We start from the raw sequence: 22,417 nt of genomic DNA, 5'->3' as shown, positions 1-22,417 counted from the left end.
GCAGCCCCAACCTGGACTTTAGGAGGATTTCTGGAAGGTAGCTAGAAGCCAAGATTCCTCAAAAACTTGTGAAGCTCTACCCAAAGATGTCATTTCTCTTATGACTGGCAGTAGAGAAAATGGCTGTCTGTGGTACGTATTACCATAATGAGGCACATGCTAGCCTCCAGGCTCCTTCAGCGTCACAAGTACTTGTTATGCATTTCAAAGTCTATGCTAGTGTCCTAGGTCCTCTTCCCTCCTCCCCTCCCCTAAACTCCCTCTAGTTCACATGCATCCCTTCTCACAGCTTCTCAGTGTCTTTGTGTCTCTGTCTCCTCCTATCTCCATGTTCCTCTCCTTCTCTCTCTCTGTCTCCTCCTCTGTTTCTTTCTCTCTCTCTTCCTCTCTGATCTGTTTCTGTCTATCATTAGCCAGGTCCAGTTAGCTGACTATGTACAACCATCTTCTTCTGCTTTGGACATTCCAGATGACTCTATCTGTTCTATCTCTGTATCTATAATAAAATCCTCCCCCTTAAACACATAACTGAGAGGTCAGGTGATCAGTTTGTACAATACCAAGAAACAGCTTAAAATATTTGCATAATGCATTTTAATGGGAAATATTACAAACACTTACAGAATTCAATATATACTGTGTCACCTTTCAGATAAATATTTACATTTACAATTTCTATTTTTTATGAAATCTTCCTGACAGATTGATACTTGATGTGTTCTTCTTTTAAAGAATTAATGTTCTGCTTCAGCAGCAACTACAAAGAAAAGCAAGAATTATCAGTTGCATAAAGAACAACCCTGGTGACATGGTCAGGATCAGCAGGAGCAGTGGCATCATCAGTATAATCTTATATAGTGACATTAGTATCATTGTGTTGGAGAAGGTGTGAGAATGTAGAGCCTTATTTTGTTGGTTTTATTCTCAGATGTGGCTTCTTTTGGAGTGTTTGTTTCCAAGAAGATGCCCTCCTCATAAGTCACAGTGTATGGAAACAAAAATAGAAACTAATATTTAACAGTTATATTTCTCTGCTTAGCCATTCAGAAAACACAAGATTCACATTAGGAGTGAAAGTAATTCCCTCATTCTAGAATAGGAGACAACCATGTACCTACCAACTTTACTTGGGCAGTTTTATTGGACTAAACGGTTATTTTTTTTTTTTTATTTTTTTTCAACTGTTATTTTTATGTGATGTATTTTCAATATTATTGGAAAAAAAGAATCATTTTTTTTCTGGTGCTAGGAAATGCCTAAAAGTTCATTATAAAGCATGAAATTTATTAATCATATATACTAGTGCCAAAGATTATGAGATTTCGAGTCCAAAAATCTTCAAATATTTTAAACAATTTCTGTGGTCTAACTTACATTTCTCATTCTTTTAGTTGCTGGGAGCTCTTTGGAACACTCGGTGAATTTGGTTGAGGGGCCCCCAGCTGGAACAGACCCTCTGAATAGGTGAGACAGTTGATTGGCTTGATGAGTTTGGGAGGCAACAAGGCAGTGGGACCAAGTACTGTGCTCATTGCATGAGCAAAAAACCTTGAGTCTTAGTTCTTTATACTCATTGTGGATAACCGTTCCAAACCATGACTGCTGTTTCAGGAGTGTGGGTGCACAGATTCACATCTGACCAACACAGCATTGAGACATTTCAGACAGAATCCACTCCCCCCAAAAAAAAGAAAAGAAGTAGGGGGGGGGGAAGGAATAGTGTCTGATAATAGCATTTAACCTTCACTAAAAAATACTAACATGATCACAGATTTCACTGTGATAAATTAAGTTGAAACTTTTCAAAGTAAACAACATTAATGTGGTTTCCCTAACTAGTAGAAAATCACCAATCAAATCAGATTTCGAATGATGAACTGTTGTTTTTAAATGGGAGCTGAGCCTTACGCACACTGTTCTCTTGTTTTGTTTTGTTTTGTTTTGTTTTGTTTTGTTTTGTTTTGTTTTGTTTGGTTTTGTTTTGTTTTGTTTTGTTTTGTCTTGGTTGGAACAGTCCCTTTGCCAGCTCAGGCTATGTGCCTCTGAGTTGAAGCCAATCTTCCTCCTCTCATTTTAGTATTCCTTACTTAAAGAATTGTCACTCTCAAGAACAGGACTAAGATTGTAAAAAACAGGACACATTACCTATTTGACTCAACCTGGTCCTCCATTGAAAACTGGGCCATCTCTTGTTTTCCTTTAGAAGCCATTTTAATTGCTGTCAACCCACACTGTAAAGAAAAGAATTACACTTTATATATCAACATGCTTCTCAACTGAAAATTTATCAGAGAATCTGTAAAGAATCAGTCACAAAGGACAGATTTTCCTTCATCCCTTGCTGCAAGTTCACACACACACAGCTGGACCCTTCCTTTGGACACACCATTGCCCTGTCCAACATTGCCTGTGAGCACCCCTCCTCTCCAGAACTCTCCACAAACACTCACTGGTTCCAAGCTTCTTACCTCCATGGAGATGTGACTCTATTGCCTCAACCCCATTATGTGGCATCTAGGTTTGGTGTGCCTTTGTTCGGTAAGAGAGCTCAAGTGGCCTCTCTGGAGCAGTTTGTTAACCTATTTTTCCAAACTATGTCTTCCCTAAACTGTGAATTATTATCTCCCAACCTGAACAGCATTTCCTATACACATAGAAAATTTGAACAAATTAAATAAAAAATGTCTTCTTGGTATGTCTTCTTCAATGATCAATTTCCAAACTTGCCTGTGTGCCAGTGACCTTTCTCATTTTCCACTCCAGCCTTATCTCTGAGAATCAAGCCCCATCAGTAACTTTGTAATTGCAACAGACTTCTGTTTATTCTACAGATATTTATCTTTAAAACTAATTCATTTTTATTGTGTATGTATGGGAATTGTGTGGGGGTCTTTTTCCTTGGTTTAATTTTAAAATTAAGCCCAATTCTGAAACCAAGTAGGCTGTGTGCTGTGTTACTTTTAACTATGTATAAAAATATAAAAAACATATTTGGAGAAAAATGTTTCACTCTGAACAGATTCATTGAGACTGCTTGATCTTTGGCATGTGATGGGTGGACCTGAGTGTCATTGCTGGGTATATACTGGGGATGTCGTTGAATGCTGTTTACCTTGGTTTTTGCTTCAATATCTGCATTGTAGTCAAGCGGTTTGCTGTCAATTCTTGTGTTTCCTGGGATGATCCCTCGTCACTATTCTTGCAAGGAGAATGCACTGCTGACACTCGAGTATGTGTGAGTGTGTGTGTTTGTGTACGTGTGTGTGTGTGTGTGTGTGTGTGCGTGTGTGTGTGTGTATGAATACTAAAATATTTACAGTGAATGTATAAATCAGAGGGCCAGTGAGAGGGCTAAGGTGATAAAGGCACTTGCCAGGATGACTGACAATTGGAATTTGATCCCTGAGACTGAAATGGTGAGAGGAGAGAAATGACTGCTATAAATTATCCTTTGACCTCCACACTTCTGCTATGGCACACAGGTTTCTTGCCTTCCCTCATCCACCAAATAACTCAGGACCAGGGTGTCCTTGAATTGACAAAGACCAGCTTGCCTCTGCTTCATGAGTGCAGGGATTAAAGGTGGGCATCACCATGCCCAGCCTGCTATTGATGTTCTTCCTGCCTATATGTTCTCTGGGTTTCAATGTGTCAAACTGGCAGGCTGATGAGGACTGTTGTCTAGGGAGTAGCAGACATGTTGATGCTGGCTACTTATAACAACTTATGATATCTTGGCTTACACTCTGATCATCTGCATTACAATCATATTCATTCTGGGGTCTGGAAAGATGGCTCAGTAGTATAAACACTTATTGCTTTTGTTTCATTCTTGTAAAACCCTTGTTACTCTTGCAGAGGGCCTGGGTTTGATTCACAGCACCCACTTCTTGTCTGACAACCATGCAGAACTGCAATTCCCGGGGATCAAATGCCCTCTTGGATGTCTGTGGGCAGCACACACACACAAGGTGCACAGAGAGAATGTATGCAAAACTTTAAAACACATAAAATAAATCAATTTAAAATATACAGGTATGTTGGCTACATTCATGTTGACATGAGCTACCCGAGTCTCCATTATTTATACTCTTCATTTCTATGAGATCTTCTCTCGGTGTTGCAAGTTGCTCAACTTTTGATTTTTTTTCTCCATAGTCTAATTTACTATCACTTACCCATTAAAACAGTGATTTTCAACCTGTGGGTCAGACCCATTTGGTAATCATAGGACTCTTATTCACAGAGGTCACCTAAGACCTTCTGAAAATACAGATATTGACCTTATGAGACATAACCTTAGCAAAATTACACTTATGAAGTAGCAACGAAAATAATTTTATGGTGAGGGTCACCACAACATGAAGAACTGCATGAAATGGTCACAGCATTAGGAAGGGTGAGAACTACTGTCTTAGAAGGTCATTAGGTTGGGTGTTCCCAGAAGTGAGGGTAGAAAGGACGTGAAGGACATGTTCCAGGCTGGGTTCTTCTTCTCTGACACTATTTGCAATAATGTAGACATAGGAACACAGAAGCATCATTCCTCTCACAAGCAAATATGTTAGTTTTCAAATTAGTGGGAATTACCACTAAGTATTTTTTTTTTTTTATTTTAAAGCTATCAGTTATTACCTCTCCCAGAGAAAGGAGGTTGACTTCAGTTTTAAACTTCTTTAATGCCCAGGTCTTGCTATCATCAGAAAGATGTTTTTCTGTTTTCTGCAATGGAAAGGTAGAGGATTAACTTTCTTGGTTTGGGTCTGAAATTAATTCTTTTGTTTTGGAGTGCACAATTGTGAAACTACTTTATTCCTTAGCAGGTACTGAAAATTGAAACATGGAAAGTAGAAACTCTCACTGAAAAGTGAAATATCTTCAAATATGCTCATGTATTTACAAATTACTACAACCTCATCAAGAACTAAAAGGTAGCCGGGCGGTCGTGGCTCACGCCTTTATTCCCAGCACTCGGGAGACAGAGCCAGTCCGATATCTGTGAGTTCGAGGTCAGCCTGGGCTACCAAGTGAGTTCCGGGTCAGCCTGGGCTACCAAGTGAGTTGCAGGAAAGGTGATAAGCTACACAGAGAAACCCTGTCTCAGAAAAACCAAGAAGAAAAAGAAAAAAAAATAAAACCAAAAACCAAAACGTAATTATGCTAGCCTAGAGTAAGAGAAATCATGAGCTGAGAAACTTGGTCTTGCCCTGTTGCTGAGATTAAACTGAATTCCCTAGGTTTTAGACTTTCTGATCTTATATGACATGATTATTAATTTTAATTTGGCCTCTTCCCTCTGTGTTTCTCTATCATGGTGGGGAGGCAAAAGTACATGTTATTTTCCATTTAGAAATAAACTCTGATGTAATTACTAGTGTCTTCCATATCATAGTACCTAGGAAACTGCTTTTGTCCATTGATTGACATTCAAAAGCCATAAATATGCAACTTCTGATTCACACAAACCCTCACTCTAGTGCTCCTGGTACAAGCAAACAAGTTTCCTAACCTCCAGCAGCTCAAGGTGATGATGTCGCTTTAATATGAATAGATAAGTATCTAATTACAACCCTCCAGTATTTTAAATGTTTGCATGTGGCACAAAGAATGTAAGGTTATGTTATTTTAAAACACAGAACAAAAAATCCGGAAGTTAGAGTGGTACTATATGGTAATTGAATCTTCCCTTCTACAACTGCTGGTAAGTGGGGCAAGGATTCCTATTCTGTAACTAGGGGAAGTTGTCAACATACTCGTAGGGATTCAAATAGAAAACATGCTGTAATCTCTTCATAATGAAAAGTTTTGATGAGCCAATTACACGTGGCTAAATTTGCACTATTTCCTGCTAGTGTCAATACAGAAGCAAAGAGAGAAAGAGAGGAGAGGCTCTCATATGTGATCCTGAAGTAGGAGTGTCCATGGGAAGATAGAAGCTACCTGCCTTTATGCCAAAGGTAAAAGCACCTGGACGATTCCTAGATCACTGAAACAACTGGACCCATTAAAATGTATGCAGGTGTGTTACCACAGTCGTGTTTTCAAATCACTCTAAGGTGTATTTATTTCTGCACAACATCCTTGGTCAAACATGAAACATCTAATCCGTGAGGACTGACCTTTGTCTTCTTATCACTGTCTTTCCAGTCCATTCCTTTATTGGCTCACCACTCCCTACCAGGACTTATTGCTCACTTACAGTTGATCAAGTGATGGTTCACACCAACAAAATATTTTTCTCTGGCCATATTTTCATACAAAACTGAGGTAGGTAGACTACTGCTGCATTTTAACAACATTCATAAGAAAATGAATTTCACAAAGGATCACTTTACCATAGGGAGAGATGGAGTTCCATTATCCTCTGGGACAGGTGTGAGAGCATCACGTTTTTCAGGAAGCCTTTAGGATAAAAACATGCAATAATGGGTGGATTTGGTCCTTTGACCGACTCTGTTGAAAGATTGGTTACCTGCATATTAAGCAGCAATTTTGCATTACGGATTTCAACATACACCCAAATTTTACAGTTTTGTGTTGCTTTTGTGAATTTCAACTTAACTCAATCTATAAAACATTCAGTGAAGACTCACTCTTAGTTCTATTTAAAACTCAAAATCAAAACTGTCAGTGGCCTGGTAGAGGCCTCAGTCAATAAGAGTGCTTGATGCCCACACATAACAAACTGAGTTTGAATGATCATCAACCGCATAAAAAGCTGGGCATGGACACATGCACTTGTAACCCAGTCTTTGGGTGGAAGAGACAGGGTATCATTTGGGCTTGTTGGCTGCTAGAGCTGCTCCAGGTTCAGTCAGAGACCTTATGTCAAGTGGGTAAGTGAGAGAATGACACAAGAAACCAATATCCTCCTCTTCTCTTCATGTCGCACACAGACATAGGCAAACCAGGCAACACACATCTATGCACACTAGAGACAGGATGGTGGTTTTTGCACACACTTTGTTCTGATGGTTGCAGTAACTAACTGATGGCTTTGTGGTTGTGTGCTCTAGCACTGAATGCTCCTATTTCATTCTTTTCCCTCTACCTCTAAAGTACCACGGCCTCTTTTCTGTCAAGAAACTTTTAGGCATTTCATTGAGTCTAATCGTCTCTCCCAGGATAGTTTGGTAGAAAATGAAATACACTCTATCTCTAAGCAACAAGCTGCCAACAATCTCAGAAGTCACTCCTTTTTTGGTGCTTTGAAGCTGCTTTTTCCACCACCCCCACCCCCACACAGACAGGCACACAGGGACAAGGAAGTGGGGTTCTTCTACATCCTTTGTTCTATTTGATGCAGTAGGTATATTTTATAGTTGTATATGTACATGAACAGTTCCTTTATTACTCCTGGTTCATCCCTCCTGTCCTGATCCTATAGCACAAATTCCCTTCTCTGTTCTCTGTTATCTAAGAGATAGACTTGGTGCAACAGGAGAGCAACCCTTGCCTTTACTCTCACAAGCCAACATATGGTTGACAGGTTATAGGTGGCCTTGTATTTGTTGTTGTTGTTACCTGTTTGCTAGTAGAAGCCAGACCATCACCAAATGTTGCCTTGGACTGTTAAGTAACAGCCTGTTCTAAAACTCATGGGAGGGGAGCACAGTCTCTCTGTCTCCTGTCCTTCCTGGCTATGTCTAAGCTCTAGGTGCCTGGGGTTTGTAGTTGGAGAACTCTGATGCAATAGCTGTGTTTTTCTTGCTTCCATGTTGCGCTTCACCCAGTTGAGTGAACCTTCTCTACAGAACCATGTCTGAAGCCTACTGCTGATGGGATCCCCAGCAGAGCCAAAAACTTTGAGTCATAGTTGTTTATACTCATTGTGGATAACTGTGCCTAACCATGACTGATGTTTCAGGAGTGTGGGTGCACAGATTCACATCTGACCAACACAGCATTGAGACATTTCAGACAGAATCCACTCCCCCCAAAAAAAAGAAAAGAAGTAGCGATTAAAAAAAAAAGAATAGTGTCTGGTAATAGCATTTAACCTTCACTAAAAAATACTAAAATGATCACAAATTTCACTGTGATAAATTAAGTTGAAACTTTTCAAAGTAAACAACATTAATGTGGTTTCCCTAACTAGTAGAAAATCACCAATCAAATCAGATTTCGAATGATGAACTGTTGTTTTTAAATGGGAGCTGAGCCCTACTCACACTGTTCTCTTGTTTTGTTTTGTTTTGTTTTGTTTTGTTTTGTTTTGTTTTGTTTTGTCTTGGTTGGAACAGTCCCTTTGCCAGCTCAGGCTATGTGCCTCTGAGTTGAAGCCAATCTTCCTCCTCTCATTTTAGTATTCCTTACTTAAAGAATTGTCACTCTCAAGAACAGGACTAAGATTGTAAAAAACAGGACACATTACCTATTTGACTCAACCTGGTCCTCCATTGAAAACTGGGCCATCTCTTGTTTTCCTTTAGAAGCCATTTTAATTGCTGTCAACCCACACTGTAAAGAAAAGAATTACACTTTATATATCAACATGCTTCTCAACTGAAAATTTATCAGAGAATCTGTAAAGAATCAGTCACAAAGGACAGATTTTCCTTCATCCCTTGCTGCAAGTTCACACACACACAGCTGGACCCTTCCTTTGGACACACCATTGCCCTGTCCAACATTGCCTGTGAGCACCCCTCCTCTCCAGAACTCTCCACAAACACTCACTGGTTCCAAGCTTCTTAGCTCCATGGAGATGTGACTCTATTGCCCCAACCCCATTATGTGGCATCTAGGTTTGGTGTGCCTTTGTTCGGTAAGAGAGCTCAAGTGGCCTCTCTGGAGCAGTTTGTTAACCTATTTTTCCAAACTATGTCTTCCCTAAACTGTGAATTATTATCTCCCAACCTGAACAGCATTTCCTATACACATAGAAAATTTGAACAAATTAAATAAAAAATGTCTTCTTGGTATGTCTTCTTCAATGATCAATTTCCAAACTTGCCTGTGTGCCAGTGACCTTTCTCATTTTCCACTCCAGCCTTATCTCTGAGAATCAAGCCTCATCAGTAACTTCGTAATTGCAACAGACTTCTGTTTATTCTACAGATATTTATCTTTAAAACTAATTCATTTTTATTGTGTATGTATGGGAATTGTGTGGGGGTCTTTTTCCTTGGTTTAATTTTAAAATTAAGCCCAATTCTGAAACCAAGTAGGCTGTGTGCTGTGTTACTTTTAACTATGTATAAAAATATAAAAAACATATTTGGAGAAAAATGTTTCACTCTGAACAGATTCATTGAGACTGCTTGATCTTTGGCATGTGATGGGTGGACCTGAGTGTCATTGCTGGGTATATACTGGGGATGTCGTTGAATGCTGTTTACCTTGGTTTTTGCTTCAATATCTGCATTGTAGTCAAGCGGTTTGCTGTCAATTCTTGTGTTTCCTGGGATGATCCCTCGTCACTATTCTTGCAAGGAGAATGCACTGCTGACACTCGAGTATGTGTGAGTGTGTGTGTTTGTGTACGTGTGTGTGTGTGTGTGTGTGTGTGTGTGTGTGTGTGTGTATGAATACTAAAATATTTACAGTGAATGTATAAATCAGAGGGCCAGTGAGAGGGCTAAGGTGATAAAGGCACTTGCCAGGATGACTGACAATTGGAATTTGATCCCTGAGACTGAAATGGTGAGAGGAGAGAAATGACTGCTATAAATTATCCATTGACCTCCACACTTCTGCTATGGCACACAGGTTTCTTGCCTTCCCTCATCCACCAAATAACTCAGGACCAGGGTGTCCTCGAATTGACAAAGACCAGCTTGCCTCTACTTCATGAGTGCAGGGATTAAAGGTGGGCATCACCATGCCCAGCCTGCTATTGATGTTCTTCCTGCCTATATGTTCTCTGGGTTTCAATGTGTCAAACTGGCAGGCTGATGAGGACTGTTGTCTAGGGAGTAGCAGACATGTTGATGCTGGCTACTTATAACAACTTATGATATCTTGGCTTACACTCTGATCATCTGCATTACAATTATATTCATTCTGGGGTCTGGAAAGATGGCTCAGTAGTATAAACACTTATTGCTTTTGTTTCATTCTTGTAAAACCCTTGTTACTCTTGCAGAGGGCCTGGGTTTGATTCACAGCACCCACTTCTTGTCTGACAACCATGCAGAACTGCAATTCCCGGGGATCAAATGCCCTCTTGGATGTCTGTGGGCAGCACACACACACAAGGTGCACAGAGAGAATGTATGCAAAACTTTAAAACACATAAAATAAATCAATTTAAAATATACAGGTATGTTGGGTACATTCATGTTGACATGTGCTACCCGAGTCTCCATTATTTATACTCTTCATTTCTATGAGATCTTCTCTCGGTGTTGCAAGTTGCTCAACTTTTGATTTTTTTTCTCCATAGTCTAATTTACTATCACTTACCCATTAAAACAGTGATTTTCAACCTGTGGGTCAGACCCATTTGGTAATCATAGGACTCTTATTCATAGAGGTCACCTAAGACCTTCTGAAAATACAGATATTGACCTTATGAGACATAACCTTAGCAAAATTACACTTATGAAGTAGCAACGAAAATAATTTTATGGTGAGGGTCACCACAACATGAAGAACTGCATGAAATGGTCACAGCATTAGGAAGGGTGAGAACTACTGTCTTAGAAGGTCATTAGGTTGGGTGTTCCCAGAAGTGAGGGTAGAAAGGACGTGAAGGACATGTTCCAGGCTGGGTTCTTCTTCTCTGACACTATTTGCAATAATGTAGACATAGGAACACAGAAGCATCATTCCTCTCACAAGCAAATATGTTAGTTTTCAAATTAGTGGGAATTACCACTAAGTATTTTTTTTTTTTATTTTAAAGCTATCAGTTATTACCTCTCCCAGAGAAAGGAGGTTGACTTCAGTTTTAAACTTCTTTAATGCCCAGGTCTTGCTATCATCAGAAAGATGTTTTTCTGTTTTCTGCAATGGAAAGGTAGAGGATTAACTTTCTTGGTTTGGGTCTGAAATTAATTCTTTTGTTTTGGAGTGCACAATTGTGAAACTACTTTATTCCTTAGCAGGTACTGAAAATTGAAACATGGAAAGTAGAAACTCTCACTGAAAAGTGAAATATCTTCAAATATGCTCATGTATTTACAAATTACTACAACCTCATCAAGAACTAAAAGGTAGCCGGGCGGTCGTGGCTCACGCCTTTATTCCCAGCACTCGGGAGACAGAGCCAGTCCGATATCTGTGAGTTCGAGGTCAGCCTGGGCTACCAAGTGAGTTCCGGGTCAGCCTGGGCTACCAAGTGAGTTGCAGGAAAGGTGATAAGCTACACAGAGAAACCCTGTCTCAGAAAACCCAAGAAGAAAAAGAAAAAAAAATAAAACCAAAAACCAAAACGTAATTATGCTAGCCTAGAGTAAGAGAAATCATGAGCTGAGAAACTTGGTCTTGCCCTGTTGCTGAGATTAAACTGAATTCCCTAGGTTTTAGACTTTCTGATCTTATATGACATGATTATTAATTTTAATTTGGCCTCTTCCCTCTGTGTTTCTCTATCATGGTGGGGAGGCAAAAGTACATGTTATTTTCCATTTAGAAATAAACTCTGATGTAATTACTAGTGTCTTCCATATCATAGTACCTAGGAAACTGCTTTTGTCCATTGATTGACATTCAAAAGCCATAAATATGCAACTTCTGATTCACACAAACCCTCACTCTAGTGCTCCTGGTACAAGCAAACAAGTTTCCTAACCTCCAGCAGCTCAAGGTGATGATGTCGCTTTAATATGAATAGATAAGTATCTAATTACAACCCTCCAGTATTTTAAATGTTTGCATGTGGCACAAAGAATGTAAGGTTATGTTATTTTAAAACACAGAACAAAAAATCCGGAAGTTAGAGTGGTACTATATGGTAATTGAATCTTCCCTTCTACAACTGCTGGTAAGTGGGGCAAGGATTCCTATTCTGTAACTAGGGGAAGTTGTCAACATACTCGTAGGGATTCAAATAGAAAACATGCTGTAATCTCTTCATAATGAAAAGTTTTGATGAGCCAATTACACGTGGCTAAATTTGCACTATTTCCTGCTAGTGTCAATACAGAAGCAAAGAGAGAAAGAGAGGAGAGGCTCTCATATGTGATCCTGAAGTAGGAGTGTCCATGGGAAGATAGAAGCTACCTGCCTTTATGCCAAAGGTAAAAGCACCTGGACGATTCCTAGATCACTGAAACAACTGGACCCATTAAAATGTATGCAGGTGTGTTACCACAGTCGTGTTTTCAAATCACTCTAAGGTGTATTTATTTCTGCACAACATCCTTGGTCAAACATGAAACATCTAATCCGTGAGGACTGACCTTTGTCTTCTTATCACTGTCTTTCCAGTCCATTCCTTTATTGGCTCACCACTCCCTACCAGGACTTATTGCTCACTTACAGTTGATCAAGTGATGGTTCACACCAACAAAATATTTTTCTCTGGCCATATTTTCATACAAAACTGAGGTAGGTAGACTACTGCTGCATTTTAACAACATTCATAAGAAAATGAATTTCACAAAGGATCACTTTACCATAGGGAGAGATGGAGTTCCATTATCCTCTGGGACAGGTGTGAGAGCATCACGTTTTTCAGGAAGCCTTTAGGATAAAAACATGCAATAATGGGTGGATTTGGTCCTTTGACCGACTCTGTTGTAAGATTGGTTACCTGCATATTAAGCAGCAATTTTGCATTACGGATTTCAACATACACCCAAATTTTACAGTTTTGTGTTGCTTTTGTGAATTTCAACTTAACTCAATCTATAAAACATTCAGTGAAGACTCACTCTTAGTTCTATTTAAAACTCAAAATCAAAACTGTCAGTGGCCTGGTAGAGGCCTCAGTCAATAAGAGTGCTTGATGCCCACACATAACAAACTGAGTTTGAATGATCATCAACCGCATAAAAAGCTGGGCATGGACACATGCACTTGTAACCCAGTCTTTGGGTGGAAGAGACAGGGTATCATTTGGGCTTGTTGGCTGCTAGAGCTGCTCCAGGTTCAGTCAGAGACCTTATGTCAAGTGGGTAAGTGAGAGAATGACACAAGAAACCAATATCCTCCTCTTCTCTTCATGTCGCACACAGACATAGGCAAACCAGGCAACACACATCTATGCACACTAGAGACAGGATGGTGGTTTTTGCACACACTTTGTTCTGATGGTTGCAGTAACTAACTGATGGCTTTGTGGTTGTGTGCTCTAGCACTGAATGCTCCTATTTCATTCTTTTCCCTCTACCTCTAAAGTACCACGGCCTCTTTTCTGTCAAGAAACTTTTAGGCATTTCATTGAGTCTAATCATCTCTCCCAGGATAGTTTGGTAGAAAATGAAATACACTCTATCTCTAAGCAACAAGCTGCCAACAATCTCAGAAGTCACTCCTTTTTTGGTGCTTTGAAGCTGCTTTTTCCACCACCCCCACCCCCACACAGACAGGCACACAGGGACAAGGAAGTGGGGTTCTTCTACATCCTTTGTTCTATTTGATGCAGTAGGTATATTTTATAGTTGTATATGTACATGAACAGTTCCTTTATTACTCCTGGTTCATCCCTCCTGTCCTGATCCTATAGCACAAATTCCCTTCTCTGTTCTCTGTTATCTAAGAGATAGACTTGGTGCAACAGGAGAGCAACCCTTGCCTTTACTCTCACAAGCCAACATATGGTTGACAGGTTATAGGTGGCCTTGTATTTGTTGTTGTTGTTACCTGTTTGCTAGTAGAAGCCAGACCATCACCAAATGTTGCCTTGGACTGTTAAGTAACAGCCTGTTCTAAAACTCATGGGAGGGGAGCACAGTCTCTCTGTCTCCTGTCCTTCCTGGCTATGTCTAAGCTCTAGGTGCCTGGGGTTTGTAGTTGGAGAACTCTGATGCAATAGCTGTGTTTTTCTTGCTTCCATGTTGCGCTTCACCCAGTTGAGTGAACCTTCTCTACAGAACCATGTCTGAAGCCTACTGCTGATGGGATCCCCAGCAGAGCCAAAAACTTTGAGTCATAGTTGTTTATACTCATTGTGGATAACTGTGCCTAACCATGACTGATGTTTCAGGAGTGTGGGTGCACAGATTCACATCTGACCAACACAGCATTGAGACATTTCAGACAGAATCCACTCCCCCCAAAAAAAAGAAAAGAAGTAGCGATTAAAAAAAAAAGAATAGTGTCTGGTAATAGCATTTAACCTTCACTAAAAAATACTAAAATGATCACAAATTTCACTGTGATAAATTAAGTTGAAACTTTTCAAAGTAAACAACATTAATGTGGTTTCCCTAACTAGTAGAAAATCACCAATCAAATCAGATTTCGAATGATGAACTGTTGTTTTTAAATGGGAGCTGAGCCCTACTCACACTGTTCTCTTGTTTTGTTTTGTTTTGTTTTGTTTTGTTTTGTTTTGTTTTGTTTTGTTTTGTCTTGGTTGGAACAGTCCCTTTGCCAGCTCAGGCTATGTGCCTCTGAGTTGAAGCCAATCTTCCTCCTCTCATTTTAGTATTCCTTACTTAAAGAATTGTCACTCTCAAGAACAGGACTAAGATTGTAAAAAACAGGACACATTACCTATTTGACTCAACCTGGTCCTCCATTGAAAACTGGGCCATCTCTTGTTTTCCTTTAGAAGCCATTTTAATTGCTGTCAACCCACACTGTAAAGAAAAGAATTACACTTTATATATCAACATGCTTCTCAACTGAAAATTTATCAGAGAATCTGTAAAGAATCAGTCACAAAGGACAGATTTTCCTTCATCCCTTGCTGCAAGTTCACACACACACAGCTGGACCCTTCCTTTGGACACACCATTGCCCTGTCCAACATTGCCTGTGAGCACCCCTCCTCTCCAGAACTCTCCACAAACACTCACTGGTTCCAAGCTTCTTAGCTCCATGGAGATGTGACTCTATTGCCCCAACCCCATTATGTGGCATCTAGGTTTGGTGTGCCTTTGTTCGGTAAGAGAGCTCAAGTGGCCTCTCTGGAGCAGTTTGTTAACCTATTTTTCCAAACTATGTCTTCCCTAAACTGTGAATTATTATCTCCCAACCTGAACAGCATTTCCTATACACATAGAAAATTTGAACAAATTAAATAAAAAATGTCTTCTTGGTATGTCTTCTTCAATGATCAATTTCCAAACTTGCCTGTGTGCCAGTGACCTTTCTCATTTTCCACTCCAGCCTTATCTCTGAGAATCAAGCCCCATCAGTAACTTTGTAATTGCAACAGACTTCTGTTTATTCTACAGATATTTATCTTTAAAACTAATTCATTTTTATTGTGTATGTATGGGAATTGTGTGGGGGTCTTTTTCCTTGGTTTAATTTTAAAATTAAGCCCAATTCTGAAACCAAGTAGGCTGTGTGCTGTGTTACTTTTAACTATGTATAAAAATATAAAAAACATATTTGGAGAAAAATGTTTCACTCTGAACAGATTCATTGAGACTGCTTGATCTTTGGCATGTGATGGGTGGACCTGAGTGTCATTGCTGGGTATATACTGGGGATGTCGTTGAATGCTGTTTACCTTGGTTTTTGCTTCAATATCTGCATTGTAGTCAAGCGGTTTGCTGTCAATTCTTGTGTTTCCTGGGATGATCCCTCGTCACTATTCTTGCAAGGAGAATGCACTGCTGACACTCGAGTATGTGTGAGTGTGTGTGTTTGTGTACGTGTGTGTGTGTGTGTGTGTGTGTGTGTATGAATACTAAAATATTTACAGTGAATGTATAAATCAGAGGGCCAGTGAGAGGGCTAAGGTGATAAAGGCACTTGCCAGGATGACTGACAATTGGAATTTGATCCCTGAGACTGAAATGGTGAGAGGAGAGAAATGACTGCTATAAATTATCCTTTGACCTCCACACTTCTGCTATGGCACACAGGTTTCTTGCCTTCCCTCATCCACCAAATAACTCAGGACCAGGGTGTCCTCGAATTGACAAAGACCAGCTTGCCTCTGCTTCATGAGTGCAGGGATTAAAGGTGGGCATCACCATGCCCAGCCTGCTATTGATGTTCTTCCTGCCTATATGTTCTCTGGGTTTCAATGTGTCAAACTGGCAGGCTGATGAGGACTGTTGTCTAGGGAGTAGCAGACATGTTGATGCTGGCTACTTATAACAACTTATGATATCTTGGCTTACACTCTGATCATCTGCATTACAATCATATTCATTCTGGGGTCTGGAAAGATGGCTCAGTAGTATAAACACTTATTGCTCTTGTTTTATTCTTATAAAACCCTTGTTACTCTTGCGGAGGGCCTGGGTTTGATTCACAGCACCCACTTCTTGTCTGACAACCATGCAGAACTGCAATTCCCGGGGATCAAATGCCCTCTTGGATGTCTGTGGGCAGCACACACACACAAGGTGCACAGAGAGAATGTATGCAAAACTTTAAAACACATAAAATAAATCAATTTAAAATATACAGGTATGTTGGGTACATTCATGTTGACATGAGCTACCCGAGTCTCCATTATTTATACTCTTCATTTCTATGAGATCTTCTCTCGGTGTTGCAAGTTGCTCAACTTTTGATTTTTTTTCTCCATAGTCTAATTTACTATCACTTACCCCTTAAAACAGTGATTTTCAACATGTGGGTCAGACCCATTTGGTAATCATAGGACTCTTATTCACAGAGGTTACCTAAGACCTTCTGAAAATACAGATATTGACCTTATGAGACATAACCTTAGCAAAATTACACTTATGAAGTAGCAACGAAAATAATTTTATGGTGAGGGTCACCACAACATGAAGAACTGCATGAAATGGTCACAGCATTAGGAAGGGTGAGAACTACTGTCTTAGAAGGTCATTAGGTTGGGTGTTCCCAGAAGTGATGGTAGAAAGGACGTGAAGGACATGTTCCAGGCTGGGTTCTTCTTCTCTGACACTATTTGCAATAATGTAGACATAGGAACACAGAAGCATCATTCCTCTCACAAGCAAATATGTTAGTTTTCAAATTAGTGGGAATTACCACTAAGTATTTTTTTTTTTTTATTTTAAAGCTATCAGTTATTACCTCTCCCAGAGAAAGGAGGTTGACTTCAGTTTTAAACTTCTTTAATGCCCAGGTCTTGCTATCATCAGAAAGATGTTTTTCTGTTTTCTGCAATGGAAAGGTAGAGGATTAACTTTCTTGGTTTGGGTCTGAAATTAATTCTTTTGTTTTGGAGTGCACAATTGTGAAACTACTTTATTCCTTAGCAGGTACTGAAAATTGAAACATGGAAAGTAGAAACTCTCACTGAAAAGTGAAATATCTTCAAATATGCTCATGTATTTACAAATTACTACAACCTCATCAAGAACTAAAAGGTAGCCGGGCGGTCGTGGCTCACGCCTTTATTCCCAGCACTCGGGAGACAGAGCCAGTCCAATATCTGTGAGTTCGAGGTCAGCCTGGGCTACCAAGTGAGTTGCAGGAAAGGTGATAAGCTACACAGAGAAACCCTGTCTCAGAAAAACCAAGAAGACAAAGAAAAAAAAAAACCAAAACGTAATTATGCTAGCCTAGATTAAGAGAAAATCATGAACTGAGAAACTTGGTCTTGCCCTGTTGCTGAAATTAAACTGAATTCCCTTGGTTTTAGAGTTTCTGATCTTATATGACATGATTATTAATTTTAATTTGGCCTCTTCCCTCAGTGTTTCTCTATCATGGTGGGGAGGCAAAAGTACATGTTATTTTCCATTTAGAAATAAACTCTGATGTAATTACTAGTGTCTTCCATATCATAGTTCCTAGGAAACTGCTTTTGTCCATTGATTGACATTCAAAAGCCATAAATATGCAACTTCTGATTCACACAAACCCTCACTCTAGTGCTCCTGGTACAAGCAAACAAGTTTCCTAACCTCCAGCAGCTCAAGGTGATGATGTCGCTTTAATATGAATAGATAAGTATCTAATTACAACCCTCCAGTATTTTAAATGTTTGCATGTGGCACAAAGAATGTAAGGTTATGTTATTTTAAAACACAGAACAAAAAATCCGGAAGTTAGAGTGGTACTATATGGTAATTGAATCTTCCCTTCTACAACTGCTGGTAATTGGGGCAAGGATTCCTATTCTGTAACTAGGGGAAGTTGTCAACATACTCGTAGGGATTCAAATAGAAAACATGCTGTAATCTCTTCATAATGAAAAGTTTTGATGAGCCAATTACACGTGGCTAAATTTGCACTATTTCCTGCTAGTGTCAATACAGAAGCAAAGAGAGAAAGAGAGGAGAGGCTCTCATATGTGATCCTGAAGTAGGAGTGTCCATGGGAAGATAGAAGCTACCTGCCTTTATGCCAAAGGTAAAAGCACCTGGACGATTCCTAGATCACTGAAACAACTGGACCCATTAAAATGTATGCAGGTGTGTTACCACAGTCGTGTTTTCAAATCACTCTAAGGTGTATTTATTTCTGCACAACATCCTTGGTCAAACATGAAACATCTAATCCGTGAGGACTGACCTTTGTCTTCTTATCACTGTCTTTCCAGTCCATTCCTTTATTGGCTCACCACTCCCTACCAGGACTTATTGCTCACTTACAGTTGATCAAGTGATGGTTCACACCAACAAAATATTTTTCTCTGGCCATATTTTCATACAAAACTGAGGTAGGTAGACTACTGCTGCATTTTAACAACATTCATAAGAAAATGAATTTCACAAAGGATCACTTTACCATAGGGAGAGATGGAGTTCCATTATCCTCTGGGACAGGTGTGAGAGCATCACGTTTTTCAGGAAGCCTTTAGGATAAAAACATGCAATAATGGGTGGATTTGGTCCTTTGACCGACTCTGTTGAAAGATTGGTTACCTGCATATTAAGCAGCAATTTTGCATTACGGATTTCAACATACACCCAAATTTTACAGTTTTGTGTTGCTTTTGTGAATTTCAACTTAACTCAATCTATAAAACATTCAGTGAAGACTCACTCTTAGTTCTATTTAAAAATCAAAATCAAAACAGTCAGTGGCCTGGTAGAGGCCTCAGTCAATAAGAGTGCTTGATGCCCACACATAACAAACTGAGTTTGAATGATCATCAACCGCATAACAAGCTGGGCATGGACACATGCACTTGTAACCCAGTCTTTGGGTGGAAGAGACAGGGTATCATTTGGGCTTGTTGGCTGCTAGAGCTGCTCCAGGTTCAGTCAGAGACCTTATGTCAAGTGGGTAAGTGAGAGAATGACACAAGAAACCAATATCCTCCTCTTCTCTTCATGTCGCACACAGACATAGGCAAACCAGGCAACACACATCTATGCACACTAGAGACAGGATGGTGGTTTTTGCACACACTTTGTTCTGATGGTTGCAGTAACTAACTGATGGCTTTGTGGTTGTGTGCTCTAGCACTGAATGCTCCTATTTCATTCTTTTCCCTCTACCTCTAAAGTACCACGGCCTCTTTTCTGTCAAGAAACTTTTAGGCATTTCATTGAGTCTAATCATCTCTCCCAGGATAGTTTGGTAGAAAATGAAATACACTCTATCTCTAAGCAACAAGCTGCCAACAATCTCAGAAGTCACTCCTTTTTTGGTGCTTTGAAGCTGCTTTTTCCACCACACCCACCCCCACACAGACAGGCACACAGGGACAAGGAAGTGGGGTTCTTCTACATCCTTTGTTCTATTTGATGCAGTAGGTATATTTTATAGTTGTATATGTACATGAACAGTTCCTTTATTACTCCTGGTTCATCCCTCCTGTCCTGATCCTATAGCACAAATTCCCTTCTCTGTTCTCTGTTATCTAAGAGATAGACTTGGTGCAACAGGAGAGCAACCCTTGCCTTTACTCTCACAAGCCAACATATGGTTGACAGGTTATAGGTGGCCTTGTATTTGTTGTTGTTGTTACCTGTTTGCTAGTAGAAGCCAGACCATCACCAAATGTTGCCTTGGACTGTTAAGTAACAGCCTGTTCTAAAACTCATGGGAGGGGAGCACAGTCTCTCTGTCTCCTGTCCTTCCTGGCTATGTCTAAGCTCTAGGTGCCTGGGGTTTGTAGTTGGAGAACTCTGATGCAATAGCTGTGTTTTTCTTGCTTCCATGTTGCACTTCACCCAGTTGAGTGAACCTTCTCTACAGAACCATGTCTGAAGCCTACTGCTGATGGGATCCCCAGCAGAGCCAAAAACTTTGAGTCATAGTTGTTTATACTCATTGTGGGTAACTGTGCCTAACCATGACTGATGTTTCAGGAGTGTGGGTGCACAGATTCACATCTGACCAACACAGCATTGAGACATTTCAGACAGAATCCACTCCCCCCCAAAAAAAGAAAAGAAGTAGCGATTAAAAAAAAAAAAAAAAAGAATAGTGTCTGGTAATAGCATTTAACCTTCACTAAAAAATACTAAAATGATCACAAATTTCACTGTGATAAATTAAGTTGAAACTTTTCAAAGTAAACAACATTAATGTGGTTTCCCTAACTAGTTAAAAATCACCAATCAAATCAGATTTCGAATGATGAACTGTTGTTTTTAAATGGGAGCTGAGCCCTACGCACACTGTTCTCTTGTTTGTTTTTCTTTGTTTTTTTTTGTTTTGTTTTGTTTTGTTTTGTTTTGTTTTGTTTTGTTTTGTTTTGTCTTGGTTGGAACAGTCCCTTTGCCAGCTCAGGCTATGTGCCTCTGAGTTGACGCCAATCTTCCTCCTCTCATTTTAGTATTCCTTACTTAAAGAATTGTCACTCTCAAGAACAGGACTAAGATTGTAAAAAACAGGACACATTACCTATTTGACTCAACCTGGTCCTCCATTGAAAACTGGGCCATCTCTTGTTTTCCTTTAGAAGCCATTTTAATTGCTGTCAACCCACACTGTAAAGAAAAAAATTACACTTTATATATCAACATGCTTCTCAACTGAAAATTTATCAGAGAATCTGTAAAGAATCAGTCACAAAGGACAGATTTTCCTTCATCCCTTGCTGCAAGTTCACACACACACAGCTGGACCCTTCCTTTGGACACACCATTGCCCTGTCCAACATTGCCTGTGAGCACCCCTCCTCTCCAGAACTCTCCACAAACACTCACTGGTTCCAAGCTTCTTAGCTCCATGGAGATGTGACTCTATTGCCCCAACCCCATTATGTGGCATCTAGGTTTGGTGTGCCTTTGTTCGGTAAGAGAGCTCAAGTGGCCTCTCTGGAGCAGTTTGTTAACCTATTTTTCCAAACTATGTCTTCCCTAAACTGTGAATTATTATCTCCCAACCTGAACAGCATTTCCTATACACATAGAAAATTTGAACAAATTAAATAAAAAATGTCTTCTTGGTATGTCTTCTTCAATGATCAATTTCCAAACTTGCCTGTGTGCCAGTGACCTTTCTCATTTTCCACTCCAGCCTTATCTCTGAGAATCAAGCCCCATCAGTAACTTTGTAATTGCAACAGACTTCTGTTTATTCTACAGATATTTATCTTTAAAACTAATTCATTTTTATTGTGTATGTATGGGAATTGTGTGGGGGTCTTTTTCCTTGGTTTAATTTTAAAATTAAGCCCAATTCTGAAACCAAGTAGGCTGTGTGCTGTGTTACTTTTAACTATGTATAAAAATATAAAAAACATATTTGGAGAAAAATGTTTCACTCTGAACAGATTCATTGAGACTGCTTGATCTTTGGCATGTGATGGGTGGACCTGAGTGTCATTGCTGGGTATATACTGGGGATGTCGTTGAATGCTGTTTACCTTGGTTTTTGCTTCAATATCTGCATTGTAGTCAAGCGGTTTGCTGTCAATTCTTGTGTTTCCTGGGATGATCCCTCGTCACTATTCTTGCAAGGAGAATGCACTGCTGACACTCGAGTATGTGTGAGTGTGTGTGTTTGTGTACGTGTGTGTGTGTGTGTGTGTGTGTGTGTGTGTGTATGAATACTAAAATATTTACAGTGAATGTATAAATCAGAGGGCCAGTGAGAGGGCTAAGGTGATAAAGGCACTTGCCAGGATGACTGACAATTGGAATTTGATCCCTGAGACTGAAATGGTGAGAGGAGAGAACTGACTGCTATAAATTATCCTTTGACCTCCACACTTCTGCTATGGCACACAGGTTTCTTGCCTTCCCTCATCCACCAAATAACTCAGGACCAGGGTGTCCTCGAATTGACAAAGACCAGCTTGCCTCTGCTTCATGAGTGCAGGGATTAAAGGTGGGCATCACCATGCCCAGCCTGCTATTGATGTTCTTCCTGCCTATATGTTCTCTGGGTTTCAATGTGTCAAACTGGCAGGCTGATGAGGACTGTTGTCTAGGGAGTAGCAGACATGTTGATGCTGGCTACTTATAACAACTTATGATATCTTGGCTTACACTCTGAT

General features: G+C 39.8%; 1 protein-coding gene across 2 annotated transcripts in view; it reads right to left on the bottom strand.

The window, feature by feature from the left end:
* Nucleotides 1–576: 576 nt before the first annotated feature.
* The window catches only part of LOC143272660 (uncharacterized), a 99,184-nt gene continuing 77,343 nt past the window's right edge, over nucleotides 577–22,417 (bottom strand). Inside the window, exons 17-27 of one of the 2 annotated variants that reach the window (XM_076568509.1) lie at nucleotides 20,818–20,903; nucleotides 18,748–18,814; nucleotides 17,086–17,172; nucleotides 14,608–14,693; nucleotides 12,564–12,630; nucleotides 10,864–10,950; nucleotides 8,375–8,460; nucleotides 6,336–6,402; nucleotides 4,636–4,722; nucleotides 2,146–2,231; nucleotides 577–757 (exon numbers count right to left, since the gene is read on the bottom strand). In XM_076568509.1, coding sequence (XP_076424624.1) covers nucleotides 748–757; nucleotides 2,146–2,231; nucleotides 4,636–4,722; nucleotides 6,336–6,402; nucleotides 8,375–8,460; nucleotides 10,864–10,950; nucleotides 12,564–12,630; nucleotides 14,608–14,693; nucleotides 17,086–17,172; nucleotides 18,748–18,814; nucleotides 20,818–20,903 — 816 coding nt within the window. In that variant the 3' untranslated portion in view covers nucleotides 577–747. The remainder of the gene's footprint in view (nucleotides 758–2,145; nucleotides 2,232–4,635; nucleotides 4,723–6,335; nucleotides 6,403–8,374; nucleotides 8,461–10,863; nucleotides 10,951–12,563; nucleotides 12,631–14,607; nucleotides 14,694–17,085; nucleotides 17,173–18,747; nucleotides 18,815–20,817; nucleotides 20,904–22,417) is intronic. The other variant, XM_076568448.1, reaches the window with a different exon arrangement.

This window comes from Peromyscus maniculatus, chromosome 1 (genome assembly GCF_049852395.1).
Source record: "Peromyscus maniculatus bairdii isolate BWxNUB_F1_BW_parent chromosome 1, HU_Pman_BW_mat_3.1, whole genome shotgun sequence".
In the NCBI taxonomy this organism is placed as follows: domain Eukaryota; kingdom Metazoa; phylum Chordata; class Mammalia; order Rodentia; family Cricetidae; genus Peromyscus; species Peromyscus maniculatus.
Note: the sequence above shows the minus strand (reverse complement) of the source record. Positions and strands in the feature narration are given on the sequence as shown.